Source organism: Caretta caretta, chromosome 2, assembly GCF_965140235.1.
Source record: "Caretta caretta isolate rCarCar2 chromosome 2, rCarCar1.hap1, whole genome shotgun sequence".
Lineage (NCBI taxonomy): Eukaryota > Metazoa > Chordata > Testudines > Cheloniidae > Caretta > Caretta caretta.
In genome coordinates this window covers 237,962,387-237,979,332 of record NC_134207.1, presented here as the reverse complement: position 1 = coordinate 237,979,332, position 16,946 = coordinate 237,962,387, and the positions used below count along the sequence as shown (strand labels likewise).

Below are 16,946 nucleotides of genomic sequence, written 5' to 3'. Positions count from 1 at the left end.
TGCACTGTTTGCAAATTCTATCAATGGTTCCACCTGTGCCACCCCCACTGTCTTTAATGAGGTTGCAATCATGTAACAACCAGTAAAATTTGGCCTGTTTATGGAATTTTGTTTTAATTATTCTATTAACAATGAAGTGGCTACAAAAGAAGAGAATCCAGATCTCTCACACACACCCATGTTGATTCTGCAGTATTAGGAGGAGTAAAAGCTCTTCTGTCACTGAAGTAAGCAGATATGACTGAACACACATGGAGTAGCAGAGGTCATCTTTACACAGCTACTTTTAAAACTGATTCAAGTATTCATGCCTGGACCCCCAGAGGCTATTTAGGCCTCTAGAAAATCACTGGAACAACCATACAAACCACAAAGCCTAAGTTAAGTGCCTAGATTCCCTATACAATGCACTATACAATGCACGGGAAGAGATACACACCTAAGTATGCCATCCCTAAAAGCCTGCATTCTAGGTGGCTCCCTCATAAGTTAGCCAATATGAGATACAGAGAGTGGTGTGCCTAAGCCCTCTCATAGAGATAGGTACCTAAGTCTGGACTGTGGGGAAGCGTCTATAATCCACAACTGGGAACGCCTTTGTGGAGTTGGGCACCTAAGTTGTTTCTTATGTGATAGAACATTTAGCTCAGTGGTTGGAGCACTCACCTGGGATGTGAGAGAGACATATTAAATTTCCCTTCTGTCTGATGGGGAATAAGTACTTGAACAGGGAACTCGTTCTCAGACTCGTTGGCACCCACAAAACCCAACCTCCCCGTTCCCTGCCCCTCACACCAAGCATTCCTCCTCATGCCCCCCAGGACCCCCATAGCCGCCCTCTCAGACTTTCCTCCCCCCCCCCCCCCCCACAGCCACCAGCACCCCCCCTCCCCCGTCACCGCAACACCCAAGGCAGCTAGACGGTCCCTTGCCTCTCCCCGGCGGGGGCGCAGCGCCTTGCCTTGCGGAGACGGCTGTGTTCCTGTCGCCAGGGCCGTGGCGCGGTGCTGAGGGCTGGGGAGAAAGCCTGGCGACAGCGGCAGGGAGGGGTGGGACAGGGGGCTAGTCCGATACCCCGCCCCAGCCCGGGCAGGCCGCACTCTGTTTACCCGCCTCTCCGAGTAACCCATAGCAACCCATAGCAACCCCGCCGGCAACTGCAGCCTGCCGAGCCGGCAGCCGCAGAGAGGCCAGAGCCGGAGCCGGGGCAAGGTACCGGGGCGGAAAGCGGGTGGAGGGGACTCGTGTGGTCCTGCCGCTGCTGCTGCGAGCGGTGTGCAGGGGCTCAGCCCCCACGGGAGTGAGGGGGCCCGGCCAGGCGGGGTCTGACCCCTGCCCCCACAATGAGGGGCCTCCCCCAATGAGTGAGAGGCCCAGGGAGGTCTGACCCTCTGTCCCACAGTGAGGGACCCTCCCTCTAGTGGATGATGGGGGCCAGGACTGGTCTGACCCCTTAATCCACAATGCGGGTGGGGTCTCACACCCAGTGAATGAGAGATCTTGGAAATAAGCTGTTCTCCATGCCCCAAAGTGTAGGAGCCTCCCTCTGCATCTCCCCAGTGAGTGAAGACACTTAGGCCTCTATTTACTTATATGGCTCCCATCCCCCCTGCTCCCCAGAGGGGGCTTGTGGCGCAGCAGCCACAGACTTACATTATCCTCTTATTTCTACACTTAAATGAAATGAAGAGTTGGCCATGTTTCCCTGCCCTCTGCGATCCTTCAGTTCTCATAAAGTTTCCTAGCATTAGCTGTAAGTAGGGTTGTCACCTGCCTACATTTTCCCAGCATGGCTGTCCTGGGAAATTTCTGGGGGTGTTCAGTACACACTGCCACTGTCCAGTTTTGTGGGCTCAGGATCATCCTGGATGTTCTGGGTTTTTATACCTGAGATGTGGCAACCCAAGTTGTAAAATGCCCCTATGTTTTCAGTTTAAACTGATTTTTACTGAAAAAAATCCAGGTTTTACAAAAAATATTTGTTTTTTTCTGATTTTCACCCTACTTTTGTATCATTCAAATATATAGAAAATAGTTTTGTTAGGAAAATACAATATATTGCGTGAGATATGTGTTACAATAATACATGTCTGTTTTATATTCAAAGTTGCCAGTTGAAGTAAGGCTATGTATTAGTCTAGAACAGGGGTGGACAAACTTTTTGGCGTGAGGGCCACATCGGGGTTTGAAAACTGTATGTAGGGCCAAGTAGGGAAGGCTGTGCCTCCCCAAACCCTAACTGCCCCCCTCAGAACTCCCAACCTATCCAACTCCCCCTACTCCTTGTCCTCTGACTGCCTCCTCCTGGGACTTCCTGCCCCTAACCGTCCCCCCGGGACCTCACCCCCATCCAACCCCCCCCGCTCCCTGCCTGCCCCGCCCCCTGACAGGCCCCCCCAGGACCCCACCCCCTAGCCAACCCCCCCTCTAAAGCCCCTTTCAGAATGCAGCCCTGCAAACATGGGCGGAGGACGCAGGAGGAGCAGAGGCAGCCGCACAGCTGGAGAGAAGCAGCGGTTTCCCCTTCGAAGTGCCGCTTCTGTCCAGCCTGGTGATCCTCTTGAGTCCTCCGCCCACATTTGCTGCGCTCCCACCACCTGCACCACCCGCCTGCTCCCCTGAGGCTGCAGGTGAGCCTCCCTTCCTGCTCTCTCCTGCTCCGACAGTGCAGCCCCCTTCTGCGCTGGCGGCATGGCGCGCTGAGGCTGCGGGGGAGAGGGGACAGTGGGGGAGAGGGTGGGGACTAGCCTCCCCAGCTGGGAGCTCATGGGCTGGGCAGGACGGTCCTGTGGGCTGGATGTGGCCTGCGGGCCGTAGTTTTCCCACCTCTTGTCTGGAAGATACACACAATAAACAAACAGGCCCGCACGCAAGCTCTGAAGTGCATGCACATCTGAACTTAAGGATGAATCTCACGCCCACCATGTAGACATTTCAAGCTGTTAGCAGATAACGGTTTAAAGATCTGACACACTAAAATGGGAAGAAAATGAAAATCTGTATCAGAATACATTTCAGAACAAAAAGAAGTATTCAAAAGTTTAAAAAAAAACAGGAGAAAAGGATGAAATTGAGTTTATGCTCTGTACATGGTGTGGTAGCTAACAGTTCTAAGTCTACAACAGTAAACTGTTATTCAAATGAAAAGTTTTATTTGGGGATTAGACCTATATTGTTTTCTTGAACTCAGAGGTGGCATTGTGTTTTGAGTTCTGTTTTAGTTCTGCAGCAAACCACATTGAATTCCATTCATCAAAGCATTAATCTACTGAATACTTTTTTCTGCTGAATACTCTATCCTTCCGTCCACCAAAATAAACCCTGATATTTACCGAGCAAAATTATTAATAGTTTTTTGCACTGATTTTCACCTGTTTTTGTAGTAATTTCAATCAATAAATTCCCAGGCAAAATTAAAATAAAAACCGAAAACGAAGGACCCTAAAGATGACAAAAACATCTCTTAAGCCCATTGCAAACAGAACAGAACCTATTTGCTTTGCACTTTTTGAAAAGTTATTAGTATGGTTAATTAACAGAAGTATAAACTGAATTTTCCCCAAGCAGCCTCATTCTTTTTAATATATCATTAGTAAGCCTATGCCCCGCATTGCTGATATAACTCCACTGAAATAATTAAATCAGACCCAAAGATGCTTATTGCTAAATATTAAGTCTACAAATGTATTCTTTTAATAGCTTGGGATCTTAAACATATTTAAAGAATAAACTATTTATTTGCTAAGGCACACATCGTTGATATTAGCTGAAACCATGGGAGTGGCACTGACAAGAGCAGCTCAGTGGACCTCGGCTGGTTCTGGAACTGGCACACTAGAAATCACCCCTTTGAATGAATCTCTTCTAAATGACATAATTAAGTTTGCAGAGAACTTCAGCTCTAGACATCCTCAAGAAGCAGCATTTGTCTTCAGAGAACCACTTGAATGGAAAACGCAACTGGATTATTCAGGATTTGAATTAGGTTATGAGATCAGGTAGGTCTGAATGGCAGTGGTTTATAAACATATTAAAGACAAACTGCAAAGAAGAAAAATTGTGCTCTTTTCATTGTATTTGTTTTCTCCTAGTTTGTTACATGGGACATTTTGTGTTCTGATTTATAACTTTTCCCCTAAAGGACTCTGAAAATATTTGTAGCACCTAGATTGTGACTTTACAGCTGTGTGTTGAAACCTAATCTCCAGTTTCTTACTGAAGTGGGGCAAATATATTTGCCTTTTGTCTATTCTAGGAATTTTCACACCGTATGTCTAGTGCTGGTACAGGCCTGCCAGTGCCAGCAATAAAGGAGGCACTAGTGTAGACCAGGCACAGGTGTTTTACCACTGTGGGTATGTCTACACAGCAACTAGACACCTGCAGCTGGCCCAGGCCAGCTGACTTGGGCTTGCGGGGCTTGGCCTGCAGGGCTGTTTCATTGCTGTGTAGACTTCTGGGTTCAGGCTGGAGCCTGGGCTCTAGCACCCTGCAATGTGGGAGGGCCCCACAGCCCCAAAGCCCCATGAGTCTGAGTTGGAATAGCACAGGTCAGCCGCGGGTGTCTAATTGCTGTGTAGACATACCCTCAGTCATCTTACGTTGAGGTGAGATGCAAAAAACAATTCAAAAAAGTCCTACGTAGTTGTACCCATAAGGTCCTGTCTGCACTATAATTATAGATGTATTGGTGCACCCAGTTACAAGATAGTTGAGCCAAGCCATGTTAAAGGAACTGTGCTACAGCTTTGAAAAGAGAAGGGCAGTTACACTTTTTCAGATAAATTGATAAATTAAACAGTAATAAGTCACCACGACCAGATAGTATTCACTCAAGATTTCTGAAGGGACTCAGATATGAAATTGCAGCACTACTAACTAATATGTAACCTACTGCTGAAATCAGCCTGTGTACCCTGTCATAAATATAAAGGGAAGGGTAAACCCCTTTAAAATCCCTCCTGGCCAGAGGAAAAATCCTCTCACCTGTAAAGGGTTAAGAAGCTAAAGGTAACCTCGCTGGCACCTGACCAAAATGACCAATGAGGAGTCAAGATACTTTCAAAAGCTGGGAGGAGGGAGAGAAACAAAGGGTCTGGGACTGTCTGTATGCTGCTTTTGCCGGGAATAGACCAGGAATGGAGTCTTAGAACTTTAGTAAGTAATCTAGTTAGGTATGTGTTAGATTATGATTTCTTTAAATGGCTGAGAAAAGAATTGTGCTGAATAGAATGAATATTTCTGTCTGTGTTTCTTTTTTGTAACTTAAGGGTTTGCCTAGAGGGATTCTCTATGTTTTGAATCTAATTACCCTGTAAGGTATCTACCATCCTGCTTTTACAGAGGTGAATTCTTTACTTCTATTAAAAGTCTTCTTGTAAGAAAACTGAATGCTTTTTCATTGTTCTCAGATCCAAGGGTTTGGGTCTGTGGTCACCTATGCAAATTGGTGAGGATTTTTACCAAACCTTCCCCAGGAAGTGGGGTGCAAGTGTTGGGAGGATTTTGGGGGGAAAGACGTGTCCAAACCACGTTTCCCAGTAAACCCAGTTAGAGTTTGGTGGGGTGGCAGTGGATATTCCAAGGACAAAGGATAAAATTAATTTGTACCTTGGGGAAGTTTTAACCTAAGCTGGTAAAAGTAAGCTTAGGAGGTTTTCATGCAGGTCCCCACATCTGTACCCTAGAGTTCAGAGTGGGGGAGGAACTTTGACAGTAACCTACTGCTTAAATCAGCCTGTGTACCAGATAACTGAAGGGTAGCTAATGTAACGCCTATTTTTTAAAAAGGCTCCAGAGGCAATCCTGGCAATTACAGGCTGTTATACCTAACTTCAGCATGAGGCAAATTGGTTGAAACTATAGTAAAGAACAGAATTATCAGACACATAGATAAACATTCCTTGTATAAAGGAAAATCATGCCTCATCAATCTATGAGAATTCCCTGAGTGGGTCCACAAGCATGTGGACAAAGGTGATCTGGTGGATATAGTGTACTTGGACTTTCAGAAAGCTTTTGACAAGGTCCCTCACCAAAGGCTATTAAGCAAAGTAAGCAGTCATGGGATAAGAGGGAAGGTCCTTTCATGGATTGGTAACTAGTTAAAAGATAGGAAACAAAGAGTAGGAATAAGTGGTCAGTTTACACAATTGAGAGAGGTAAATAGTGTGATCCCCCAAGGAGCTACATTAAGACTTGTGCTGTTCAACATATTCATAAACAATCTTGAAAAGGGGGTGAACAATGAGGTGGCAAAGTTTGCAGATGTTACCCAAAATTACCCAAGATAGTTAAGTCCAAAGCTGACTGGGAAGAGTTACAAAGGAATTTCACAAAACTGAGTGAGTGGACAACAAAATGGCAGCTGAAATTCAGTGTTGCTAAGTGCAAAGTTGTGCACATTGGAAAAAATAACCTCAACTATACATACAAAATGATGGATCTAAATTAGCTGTTACCACTTGAGACAGAGAGCTAGGAGTCACTGTGGATATTTTTTTTGAAAACATCCATTCAATGTCCAGTGGCAGACAGAATGTTAGGAACTATTAGGAAAGGGATAGATAATAAAGCAGAAATATCATAATACCACTATATAAATCTGTGGTATGCCCACACCTTGAATACTGCATGCAATTCAGGTTACCCCATCTGAAAAAAGGTATAGTAGAATTGGAAAAGGTACCGAGAAGGGCAGTGAAAATGATGAGGGGTATGGAACAGCTTCCATGAGAGGAGATTTTAAAAAGACTAGGGCTCTTCAGGGTAGAAAAGAGACTAGGGAGGATATGATAGTGGTCTATGAAATCATGAATGGCTGTTCTTATATTCCTATGCATATTTCTGTTGTCAGCTGTAATATATTAATATATATTTCACTGATAGACCTTCGTTTGGTAAGTAAGGTACAGCAGCCTAACATTTGTTTCTGGGAACTCTTTTGATTTTGCAAGTCAACATGGTCTATTAGTAATTAGAAAGGGGAATGTAAATTAGGAGACAAGGTCCATTTTTGATTAAGAGCTTTGAGCAGCATTCTCAGAGTTGGACTCTACCTAAAATTTTCCTTTAATAAAAGTTCTTTCTTTATGAAGTATCATTTTATTCTTCTAGTGGAACAACCGTTCAGTCAGAAGAAAGAGACAAAGATGATCAACCATTGCTTCTCCTCAGTGACTCAACTATCAGAGTACGCAGTTTTGGCCAACTCTCTCGTTTGCTACATGTAGCTATGGAAAAAAAGTTAAAGGAAGCACAGGCATGCCTTGAAGGTTGTTTTTTTTTCTCTCTTGCCCTTGAATTTTAATGTTTAAAAAAATAAAGAAAGAAACACATACGTTACATTTTATTTAGTACAAATTTTGGCTTATGAGGGATTGGTTGAAAACAGTGATGTGATGAACCAGCAAACTTCTATTTTTTATTTTTTTATCTTCACTGAAGTCAGTAATATAGAGCTCTGGAATAATGTTAACATGGAATTACATATAAAGATGCATGTATACTGACTGGTACCTCAACAATTATAGCAGATCATATATTCAAATCTTGGCATACTAAATGTGTCCTCAGAAGCTAATAATAGTTTTTTTTCTGTACTTTTAAGGTAATCTCGCTTTTATAATGTTAATTTATTAAAATAACCAACAAAAATATGTTATGCTTAGGAAGTTCATGGCTGTGAACATTTTCATATCTTTCTGATGAGCACTTTTAGAAAATATGTAACAGTATAGTTATTGGGTCCTATCCAGTTCCTTGTATACAAACTGAATAAAAAGCACCTAAGTGTGCTAAATTAGACACCTATGGGAGTGCAAGATCTGAGTAACATTTATTTGTGAAATTGGTAGAAAATAAGTTAGCTATAATTCTGATGCAGTCACAGATGGATTGCGCCTGATTTGTAAAATGCCCACATAGTAAAGGCATACACAGGGATCATGCTTCAGTGTGAGCCAGCAACTGCTATGCATCTGTGTAAGAATACTGTCACTTATTGGGCCACTGAGAACAAGAGGAGTTTATAAAACCAGCTGACACATAGTTGTGTCACTGGTCACTGAAAAGGACAGCTGGCAATCCTGAGCAAGTGATAGCTGGGCCTTTTATAGAATCATTGGGAGTGTTGCCAACAAATCTTTTAAGACATTGTTTTACACTAAATCAAACTTCCGTAATGATGGCTTTTCTGTGAATTGAGCCCATTGACTTGATGTTTGGGTCATCATCCAATTTTATTATCCCTGAAGGTAAATACTGACCCAAAAGAGAGTTTGATATTTACCTCTCGATTCAATAAATCTAAATGTTTATTCACCAGAAGACAGCTCCTGTTTATTATTTGTTTGTTTTACCTGAATTTTGTTTTCATACTGTTAAAAACTGATATATTAATGTATTTCAAATCACAATAAAGTGATGTGAAATCATTTACTCCTACAAGATAAAACAGTAACATTTTAAACATGTTAAGGAACCCATTATCTATCTTTTAAAATTAAATATGTGTTCATATTATAAGTTACCATTGTTAAAATGCTTTGGCAGTGAAGGATTTTAAAAATCCTTTAAGATCGGTTTTAAAGTACCATTATTTTTATATTGATAATGTTTCTCATTTACAGCCAATAGAGATCCTATAGTGAAAATTCTTGGCCCAGGATATGGGACCATTGAAGGAGAAGATATGTCTATGCTGCGCTTGCTGGACAGAGTGAAAAAAGATGATGATCCTGATACAGAGATTAAAATGAAGATATCTCTTCTTCTTCAACAGCTGGATATGCAACTACTTAACAGTTCTTTAAAACGTATTTCACAGTAAGTACATTGCAAATGAAACTGTCCATTTTTAGCCAGTAATTTTTTTGTTTTGTTTTTAAATTAAATTCAGTTTAACCCAAAACATGTGCTTTTGGTATGATAAGAAGAAATCACTCAAAAAGGTATGAAAGTAATTCTTTATTGATTTATGAAAACCAGGAAAAGTTGCTGAAATGAAAGATGTTTTCTGGAGGTTTAACAATATGAGTATAAATGTGTGTGTTTGTGTGTGTGTGTGTATACATTTCTATGCATGAAGGACATATGTTCTGTATTTGAAAGCAACTCAATATAATTTATATAAATAAATAATACACTAGCAATTAAAACTTTTTAATAGAGTTGTTCATTTAGTTATGAAAGCACACAAAAGATACTGAATTTGTCGAAGAGTTATATCAGTTTCATTTTAGTTGTGAAGCTAAAATTTCACTAAATAGCTATTTGCATATTTTTAGTTGTTTTTCCTACTACTCTGAAACTAGTGAAAGGAAAGAGCAAAATCCCTTTATACAATTGTCTTGATTATTTTTTGAAAATCTATTTTTTATTATTAGATTTTAGACCATTTTCTATTAATTACAGAGAGGTGAGATTAACTCCAGCTGCTGTAAAAAATGAAGTGGATCTGCTGAAACATTTCTCTGGAGAAGGAGAAGATACCGTGCTGGAATCTCTTGAATATATATCAGGTTAAAATTCTACCTTTTATGTTTTTGTTTGATCATGTTTGACATTTACACCTATACATTAAATATAATTTTTATTTTTTAAATGTAGATATTAAAATAAATTCATTATCTCTTACTGATTTAAAATGTGTATTTCTATTTTTAAGTAATAATATAGAACAACATGTACCCACAGATATGGAGCTGAATTCTTCAACCTTGATTTACATAAATAATCCCTATTCATGTCTCATTGAATTCAGTCGGACTAATTAAGGGCTTGATCCTGATAAGTGCTGCACAGGTGTTTAAGTGGTTTGTTGGATCAGGCCGGAATGCTCACCACTTTGCAGGATCAAGTCCTAAATGAGTTTGGATTGTTGACATAAGTAAGAGTTGTAGGACTGGGACCTTAATTTGTATGAATTTTATAATTAAAAATCCATTCAGGTCTTATTATTAGAAATAGCAATATATTTTTAAAAATAACAAACACTATTGTTACAGATTATGAATTCTCCAATGGATGTCGAGCCCCACCTTGGAGACAAGTCCATGGGGAAATTTGTTATTTGATTGTTAAACCACATGACACTGATCCTTTGTACATCACTTGCAGCACAGCAGGAGTGTTTTTAAATGGAGTAAGTAACAATAAAAACTCAAATCTGGGATAAAAGAAACTTGAGTATGTAAAAATGGGTGAGTCCTACCTGAGGATTTAGGGCAGTTGCATTCAACCAAGAGCTGAAGAGTTACTTTAGTGGCACTGCAGAAAGAGAGAAAATAATCATGGCATGATGCCATATATTTTTTACGTTTTGACTATAGGTCATTATTTCTTTTTCTGCTATTGCCTGAACAGTGAATTCTAGTGGTTTACACTTCACTTGTAAATTTACTTAGTTACCACATGTGTGAAGCAGCACATAAAATGCTTGTTTTGCACATTCTTTTCACTATATCTAGCTATTAGAGGAAGTTGAGTATGAAACAGATCTGTTAATGAATCCTGAAGAATGGCAAGATGCATACCATTACATTCTTTCTGAATTATATCATATTGTCCATAATCTACATTTTCACTTTTAAAAAAACCTTTGTGTTAGCTAGGAAAGCCATCGTAATACAATCTGATGCATTGTTGTAATCATTCCAATAATAATCTTATCAGAAACATTAATCTAACTACCTAGCAATATGGCTGGGGTGTTATCCTACTTGAGTTCATAATAATAATAATTAGAAGTGAAAGACCCAGTATAATGTCAGCTTTTGGCTTTCCTCAAATTTTGTGTCTTCTCTGTCTTTTAGACCCAACCCTGCAAAAACACACATTTGTAATTTCATGCATGTGAGTAGTCCCGTTGGGTTCAGTTCACTGATATTACTTTCATATGTAAACATCATCAATTAGCCATAAATAAACATCACTCAAAATTAGCTCAGGATCTCTGTATGACTCATTCTGATGTTACTATTTTAATATGTTAATAACCTTTAAAATTAGAGTCTAATAACTTAAACTTGAAAAGTTACCCTTATGCCCAATTCAACAAACACCCATGAATGTGCTTATCTTTAAGCATGCGAGCACTTCCATTGAAGTGACTGGGGGCAAAGTGTCTACACGGTAGCAAAAAAAAGTTTGCTAACTCTTTGGACTCTGAGGGACAGTGTTATATTTAAGGTGTCAGAATTCAGGAATTCCTTGTACAAACTTATTTATCTCAGCCACAAACCCAACTCACTACTTTTGATTCTGATATTCCTTTGTTTGTGGATTTTAGAGGGGTGGGAAAAGTCAGACTTTTAGTGGAAACTCAGTAACAGTCTTAAGTGTCTTGCCCAAATTCACATAGGAAGTCCATGAGAGAGCAAGGAGTAGACACACATTTCTTCTTCAAGTACTGTCCCTATGAGTGCTCTACTTTGGGTGTGTGTTTTCCCCGCACCTTCAATTGGAGATTTTCATGAGCAGTATCCATTTGGCCCACACATGTGCCCTGCAAGTCCTCATGCTCTGCACCAAGGCTATATAATGCTGCATGGGCGAACTTCCCTCCGTTCCTTCTCAGCTGCCTCAGCCTGAGATTGAGTTTTAGCATATCTGCCTTGAGCTTGCCTCTGCTAAAAATTTTTCCTAGTTGTTAGCTGAGTTGAGTTTAGTCCAGGGCTCGGCAAACTTTGTGGCCCAAGGGCCACATCTGGGTATGGAGATTGTATGGTGGGCCATGAATGCTCACAAAATTTGAGGTTGGTTGCAGAAGGGGGTGAGGGCTTTGGCTGGGGTTGCGGGCTCTGGGGTGGAGCCAGAAATGAGGAGTTCAAGGTGCAGGAGGGGGCTCAGGGCTAGGGCACGGGGTTGGAGTGTGGAGAGGGGAGGGCTCCAGCTGGGGGTTGTGGGGCTGGGGATGAGGGATTTGGGGTGCAGGAGGGTGTTCCAGGCTGGGACCAAGGAATTTGGAGGGCAGGAGGGGGATTAGAGATGGGGCAGGCGGTTGGGGCATGGGAGGAGGTCAGGGGTGCAGGCTCCAGGTGGTGCTTACTTCAAGCAGCTTCCGGAAGCAGCAGCATGTCCCCCTTCTGGCTCCTACCCAGAGGCGTGGCTAGGCAGCTCTGCGGACTGCCTCATCTGCAGGCGCCACCCCTGCAGCTTCCATTGGCAGTGGTTCCCGGCTAATGGGAGCTGCAGGCGTGGTGCCTGGGGCAGGGGCAGCATGTGGAGCCCCCTGGCTGCTCCTATGAGTAGGAGCCAGAGGGGGGACTTGCCGCTGCTTCTGGGAGCTGTGCAGAGCCACAACACATGCGGAGCGGGGCAAGTCCCTGATCCCACTCCCTGGCGGGAGCTCAAGGACCAAATTAAAACGTCTGATGGGCTGGATGCAGCCCACGGGCCGAAGTTTACTCACGCCTAATCTATTCTGTTAGTTTTTTAGGTTAGCTTATTTTAGTAGTTGAGAGGTTTGTTTTATCCTCTTCCTTCCCTTTGGGAAGGCATGCTTTCCTGGCTCACCAGGGTTTAAATGCCAATTAGAGATGGCCACTCCAAGTGCTTTTAGTGCCTAGCAGAGTAATGCATCCCACAGAAGTGTAACTTCTGTCTGGCCTTTAAGTCCAGGGCATGGAAGAATCAGGAAATGAAGTTGAGGTTGGGAATGATCGAGGGTTCCCTTCATCCCACTTGAGAGCCTGGTCAGGAGCATGCCCCTATGCAGTCTCCGGGTAGATCCAGTGCCCCATTGACCTTGGCTCAGCACTCCCCCAGAAAGGGGAAAACTCCAGAGACCTCCTCAGAGGGTCCCAGGAAGAGGAGCTCTAATGTCCTTCATAAGGAATCTACTCCAAAAAGACCTTGATCTACCAGTAGGTAGACCGACTCAGGAACTTTGACCTCTCAATCTCGTGTCTTAGAGGCGAAGGGCTATCCCCATACTGGCAGGACTGGGAAACCGCAAAGCTCTTCTAAGAGCAAACGTGGCTCCGAGAGATCTTAGGTAGTATCTGGACATGATAAAGATGGCAAGGAAAGACATTCCTCCAGTCTGGTACCATTGAATATGGCTCTACTTTCTAGTGCCTCCCCTAACAGGTTCCTTGGTACCGTACAAGCCTAAGTATCTGATTTCCTCAGTGCCCACCATAACAGATCATGCAAGGTTATGCCTTTGTTGCTTCCAGAGATGGCTCAGAACAGTCTACTCACAAACAAAGCTCAGACAAACAGGTTTCATTTCCACTTCAGGTGAAAGATTCCCTAGGCCGGTGGAAAGATCATCAAACGTTGGTGCAGGTATTCCTTTTCTCCAGCTGAATTTGACAGTCACCATAACGATGGATGCATCCCTGTTGAGAGAGAGAGGGCATGTTTCAATACAATCCAGGAAGATGATCACCTCACGAAAGCAGTCTTCACATCAACCTGTTAGAACTCAGGGCAATCAGAAATGCTTGCCTTCATTTTTTATCTCTCGTCAAGTCAAGTCAATGAGGGTTATAATAGATAAAATCACGGAGCAGGTCCTCAAGGAATCCATTCTGAAGCACTTAGAGGAGAGGAAAGTGATCAGGAACAGTCAGCATGGATTCACCAAGGGCAAGTCATGCCTGACTAATCTAATTGCCTTCTATGACGAGATAACTGGCTCTGTGGATGAGGGGAAAGCAGTGGAGATGGTATTCCTTGACTTTAGCAAAGCTTTTGACACGGTCTCCCACAGTATTCTTGCTAGTAAGTTAAAGAAGTATGGGCTGGATGAATGGACTATAAGGTGGATAGAAAGCTGGCTAGATCATCGGGCTCAACAGGTAGTGATCAATAGCTCCATGTCTAGTTGGCAGCCAGTATCAAGAGGAGTGCCCCAAGGGTTGGTCCTCGGGCTGGTTTGGTTCAATATCTTCATAAATGATCTGGAGGATGGTGTGGATTGCACCCTCAGCAAGTTTGCAGATGACACTAAACTGGGAGGAGAGGTAGATAAGCTGGAGGCTAGGAATAGGATACAGAGGGCCCTAGACAAATTAGAGGATTGGGCCAAAAGAAATCTGATGAGGTTCAACAAGGATAAGTGCAGAGTCCTGCACTTAGGACGGAAGAATCCCATTCACCACTACAGACTAGGGACCGAATGGCTATGCAGCAGTTCTGCAGAAAAGGACCTGGGGTTACAGTGGATGAGAAGCTGGATATGAGTCAACAGTGTGCCCTTGTTGCCAAGAAATCTAATGGCATTTTGGGATGTATAAGTAGGGGCATTGCCAGCAGATCGAGGGATGTGATCGTTCCCCTCTATTTGACATTGGTGAGGCCTCATCTGGAGTACTGTGTCCAGTTTTGGGCCCCACACTACAAGAAGGATGTGGAAAAACTGGAAAACGTCCAGCGGAGGGCAACAAAAATGATTATTGGTCTGGAACACATGACTTATGAGGAGAGGCTGAGGGAACTGGGGATGTTTAGTCTACGGAAGAGAAGAATGAGGGGGGATTTGATAGCTGCTTTCAACTACCTGAAAGGGGGTTCCAAAGAGGATGGATCTAGACTGTTCTCAGTGGTAGCAGACGACAGAACGAGGAGTAATTGTCTCAAGTTGCAGAGGGGGAGGTTTAGGTTGGATATTAGGGAAAACTTTTTCATTAGGAGGCTGGTGAAACACTGGAATGCATTACCTAGGGAGGTGGTGGAATCTCCTTCCTTAGAAGTTTTTAAGGTCAGACTTGACAAAGCCCTGGCTGGGATGATTTAGTTGGATGTTGGTCCTGCTTTGAGCAGGGGGTTGGACTAGATGACCTCCTGACGTCCCTTCCAACCCTGATATTCTATGATTCTATGATAATGTGGCCTGTATGTTTTATATCAACCAGCAACGAGGAGCAAGGTCTCCCTCTCTGGTGCATAATCCATTGTATACACCTTTCAGCAATGTACCTACCTGGCACTCAAAACACCCTGTCTGTTGCTCTCAGCGGGCATTTCTCCCATGACTACAAATGGGAGTTGAACTTTTGGACCCTCCATGGCATATTTCAAATTTGGGGATTTCCAGCAGTGGACCACTTCACCATTTTCACAAACTGGAAGTGTCGTCTGTTCTGGTCAAGAGGGGATCTAGGATGCCATTCTCTGTGGGATGCCTTCTTCCTACCTTGGACAAAGAGACTGTTCTACATATTACCCCAAATGCCTCTGATATTGAGGGTGCTGAACAAAATCAGACAGGACAAAGCCAGGGTTATTCTAGTACTTGCAACATGATTGAGACAAGCATAGTATTCTTACCTATTTCACCTGTCCCTCTCTCCAGCAATAAAGCTTCCACTTACCCCTCATCTTCTTTTCCAAGACAGATAGATTGCTTCATCTCAACCTAGGAGTTCTCTGCCAGAAGACATGGCCCCTCGATAGTTCATGGGGCTAGAACAGTGGTGGGCAACCTGCGGCCTGTGGGCCGCGCGTGGCCTGTCAGGATAATCTGGTGGCGGGTCGTGAGACAGTTTGTTTACATTGACTGTCTGCAGGCACAGCCACCTGCAGCTTCCAGTGGCTACAGTTCCCCGTTCCCAGCTAATGGGAGCTGTGGGAAGTGGCGGCCAGCATGTCCCTGCAGCCCGCGCTGCTTCCCACAGCTCCCATTGGCCAGGAATGGCAAACTGTGGCCACTGGGAGCTGCAGGCAGCCGTGCCTGCAGATGGTCAATGTAAGCTGAGCCGCTTGTGGCCCGTGGGCTGGAGGTTCCCCACCACTGGGCTAGAGTCTGCCTTTTCTGTGGAGGTACTACAAGTGTTATTAAACAGTAGGAAAGAATCTACCCAAAATACTTACCTTCAATAGTGGAAGAAATTTAGCCATTGATGTGAACGTCCATGACTTGCATCCAAATCTTCCCCACTCTTGGTTATCCTGGATTGCCTGTTTTCTTCAGTTGCAGGGGGATTATCAACCAACTCAGTCAAGGTTTACTTGGCCGCCATAACAGCCTTTCATTTTCCAGTGGAAATGTTCTTTTTGTTTGCTCACCCAGCAACTTGAAAAGTTCATCAAAGGATTGGGGAATGTTTTCCCTCAAGTGAAAGACCCCACTCCATCTTGGGATCTTAGTTGAGTTCTCAGATGTCTTAAAAGTCCTCTCTGTGAACCAATGGTGACCTGCTCCTTACTGAACCTGTCTGTGATGATGGGCCTTTTTGGTAGCCCTCACATCAACCCAAAGAGTCTGAGACATTTGGGCCTTAATGGCAGACCCTCCTTTCATGATTTTGTTCAAGGACAAACTTTTTTTATGTCCACCCCCTAAATTCATACCAAGGTGTCATCTGAGTTTCATCTTAATCAAACCATTCTTTTACCCTTTTTTCCACAAAACCACATACTTCCTAACAGCAGACTTCCTTCCATCCCTCAGGTGTCAGAAGAGCAATGGCCTTCTATATAGACAAAACCAAACCATTTCAGAGGTCTCCTAGACTATTTGTTTCCATTGCAGATAGATCTAAAGGATCCACACTCTACTCCCATCGGCAATCAAGGTGGATCTTTGGGTGTATTAATGCATGTTATATGTTGCCAGCTTTCAACCTCCTTTCATGGTATTAGCATTCTCTATTAGGTTGCAATCAACATCTATGGCATTACTTAAAGATGTTCCAGTATCTGCAGAGCCACTACATGGTCTTCAGTACATACCTTCTCCAAGCACTGTGCCTTGGTCCATGCCTCTAGATTTGGTGTGGCAGTTGGCTATGCAGCTCCGTCTTCATTTCTGGACCTGATTCTGTAGCTCCCTCCTTGCTGTGGGTATACTGCTCTCGGGAGTCATCTGAAGTGGAGAAACCATAGGGACACTATTCAAAGAAGAAGAGGTTACTCAATCTTGTGCAGTAATTGTAGTTCTTTGAGATGTATGTCCCTATGGGTGCTCCACTACTTGCCCTCCTTCCCCTGTACTT

At 43.2% G+C, this 16,946-nt stretch overlaps 1 protein-coding gene across 4 annotated transcripts in view; it reads left to right on the top strand.

The window, feature by feature from the left end:
* Positions 1 to 1,132: 1,132 nt before the first annotated feature.
* The window catches only part of ODAD2 (outer dynein arm docking complex subunit 2), a 205,434-nt gene continuing 189,620 nt past the window's right edge, over positions 1,133 to 16,946 (top strand). For 2 of the 4 annotated variants that reach the window (XM_075125940.1, XM_048837794.2), the window contains exons 1-6: positions 1,135 to 1,212; positions 3,747 to 3,998; positions 7,117 to 7,274; positions 8,631 to 8,826; positions 9,415 to 9,521; positions 10,008 to 10,144. In XM_075125940.1, the coding sequence (XP_074982041.1) occupies positions 3,775 to 3,998; positions 7,117 to 7,274; positions 8,631 to 8,826; positions 9,415 to 9,521; positions 10,008 to 10,144 (822 nt within the window). In that variant the 5' untranslated portion in view covers positions 1,135 to 1,212; positions 3,747 to 3,774. Of the gene's footprint in view, positions 1,213 to 3,746; positions 3,999 to 7,116; positions 7,275 to 8,630; positions 8,827 to 9,414; positions 9,522 to 10,007; positions 10,145 to 16,946 lie in introns of all 4 variants that reach the window. The other 2 variants (XR_007354920.2, XM_048837795.2) reach the window with 2 other exon arrangements.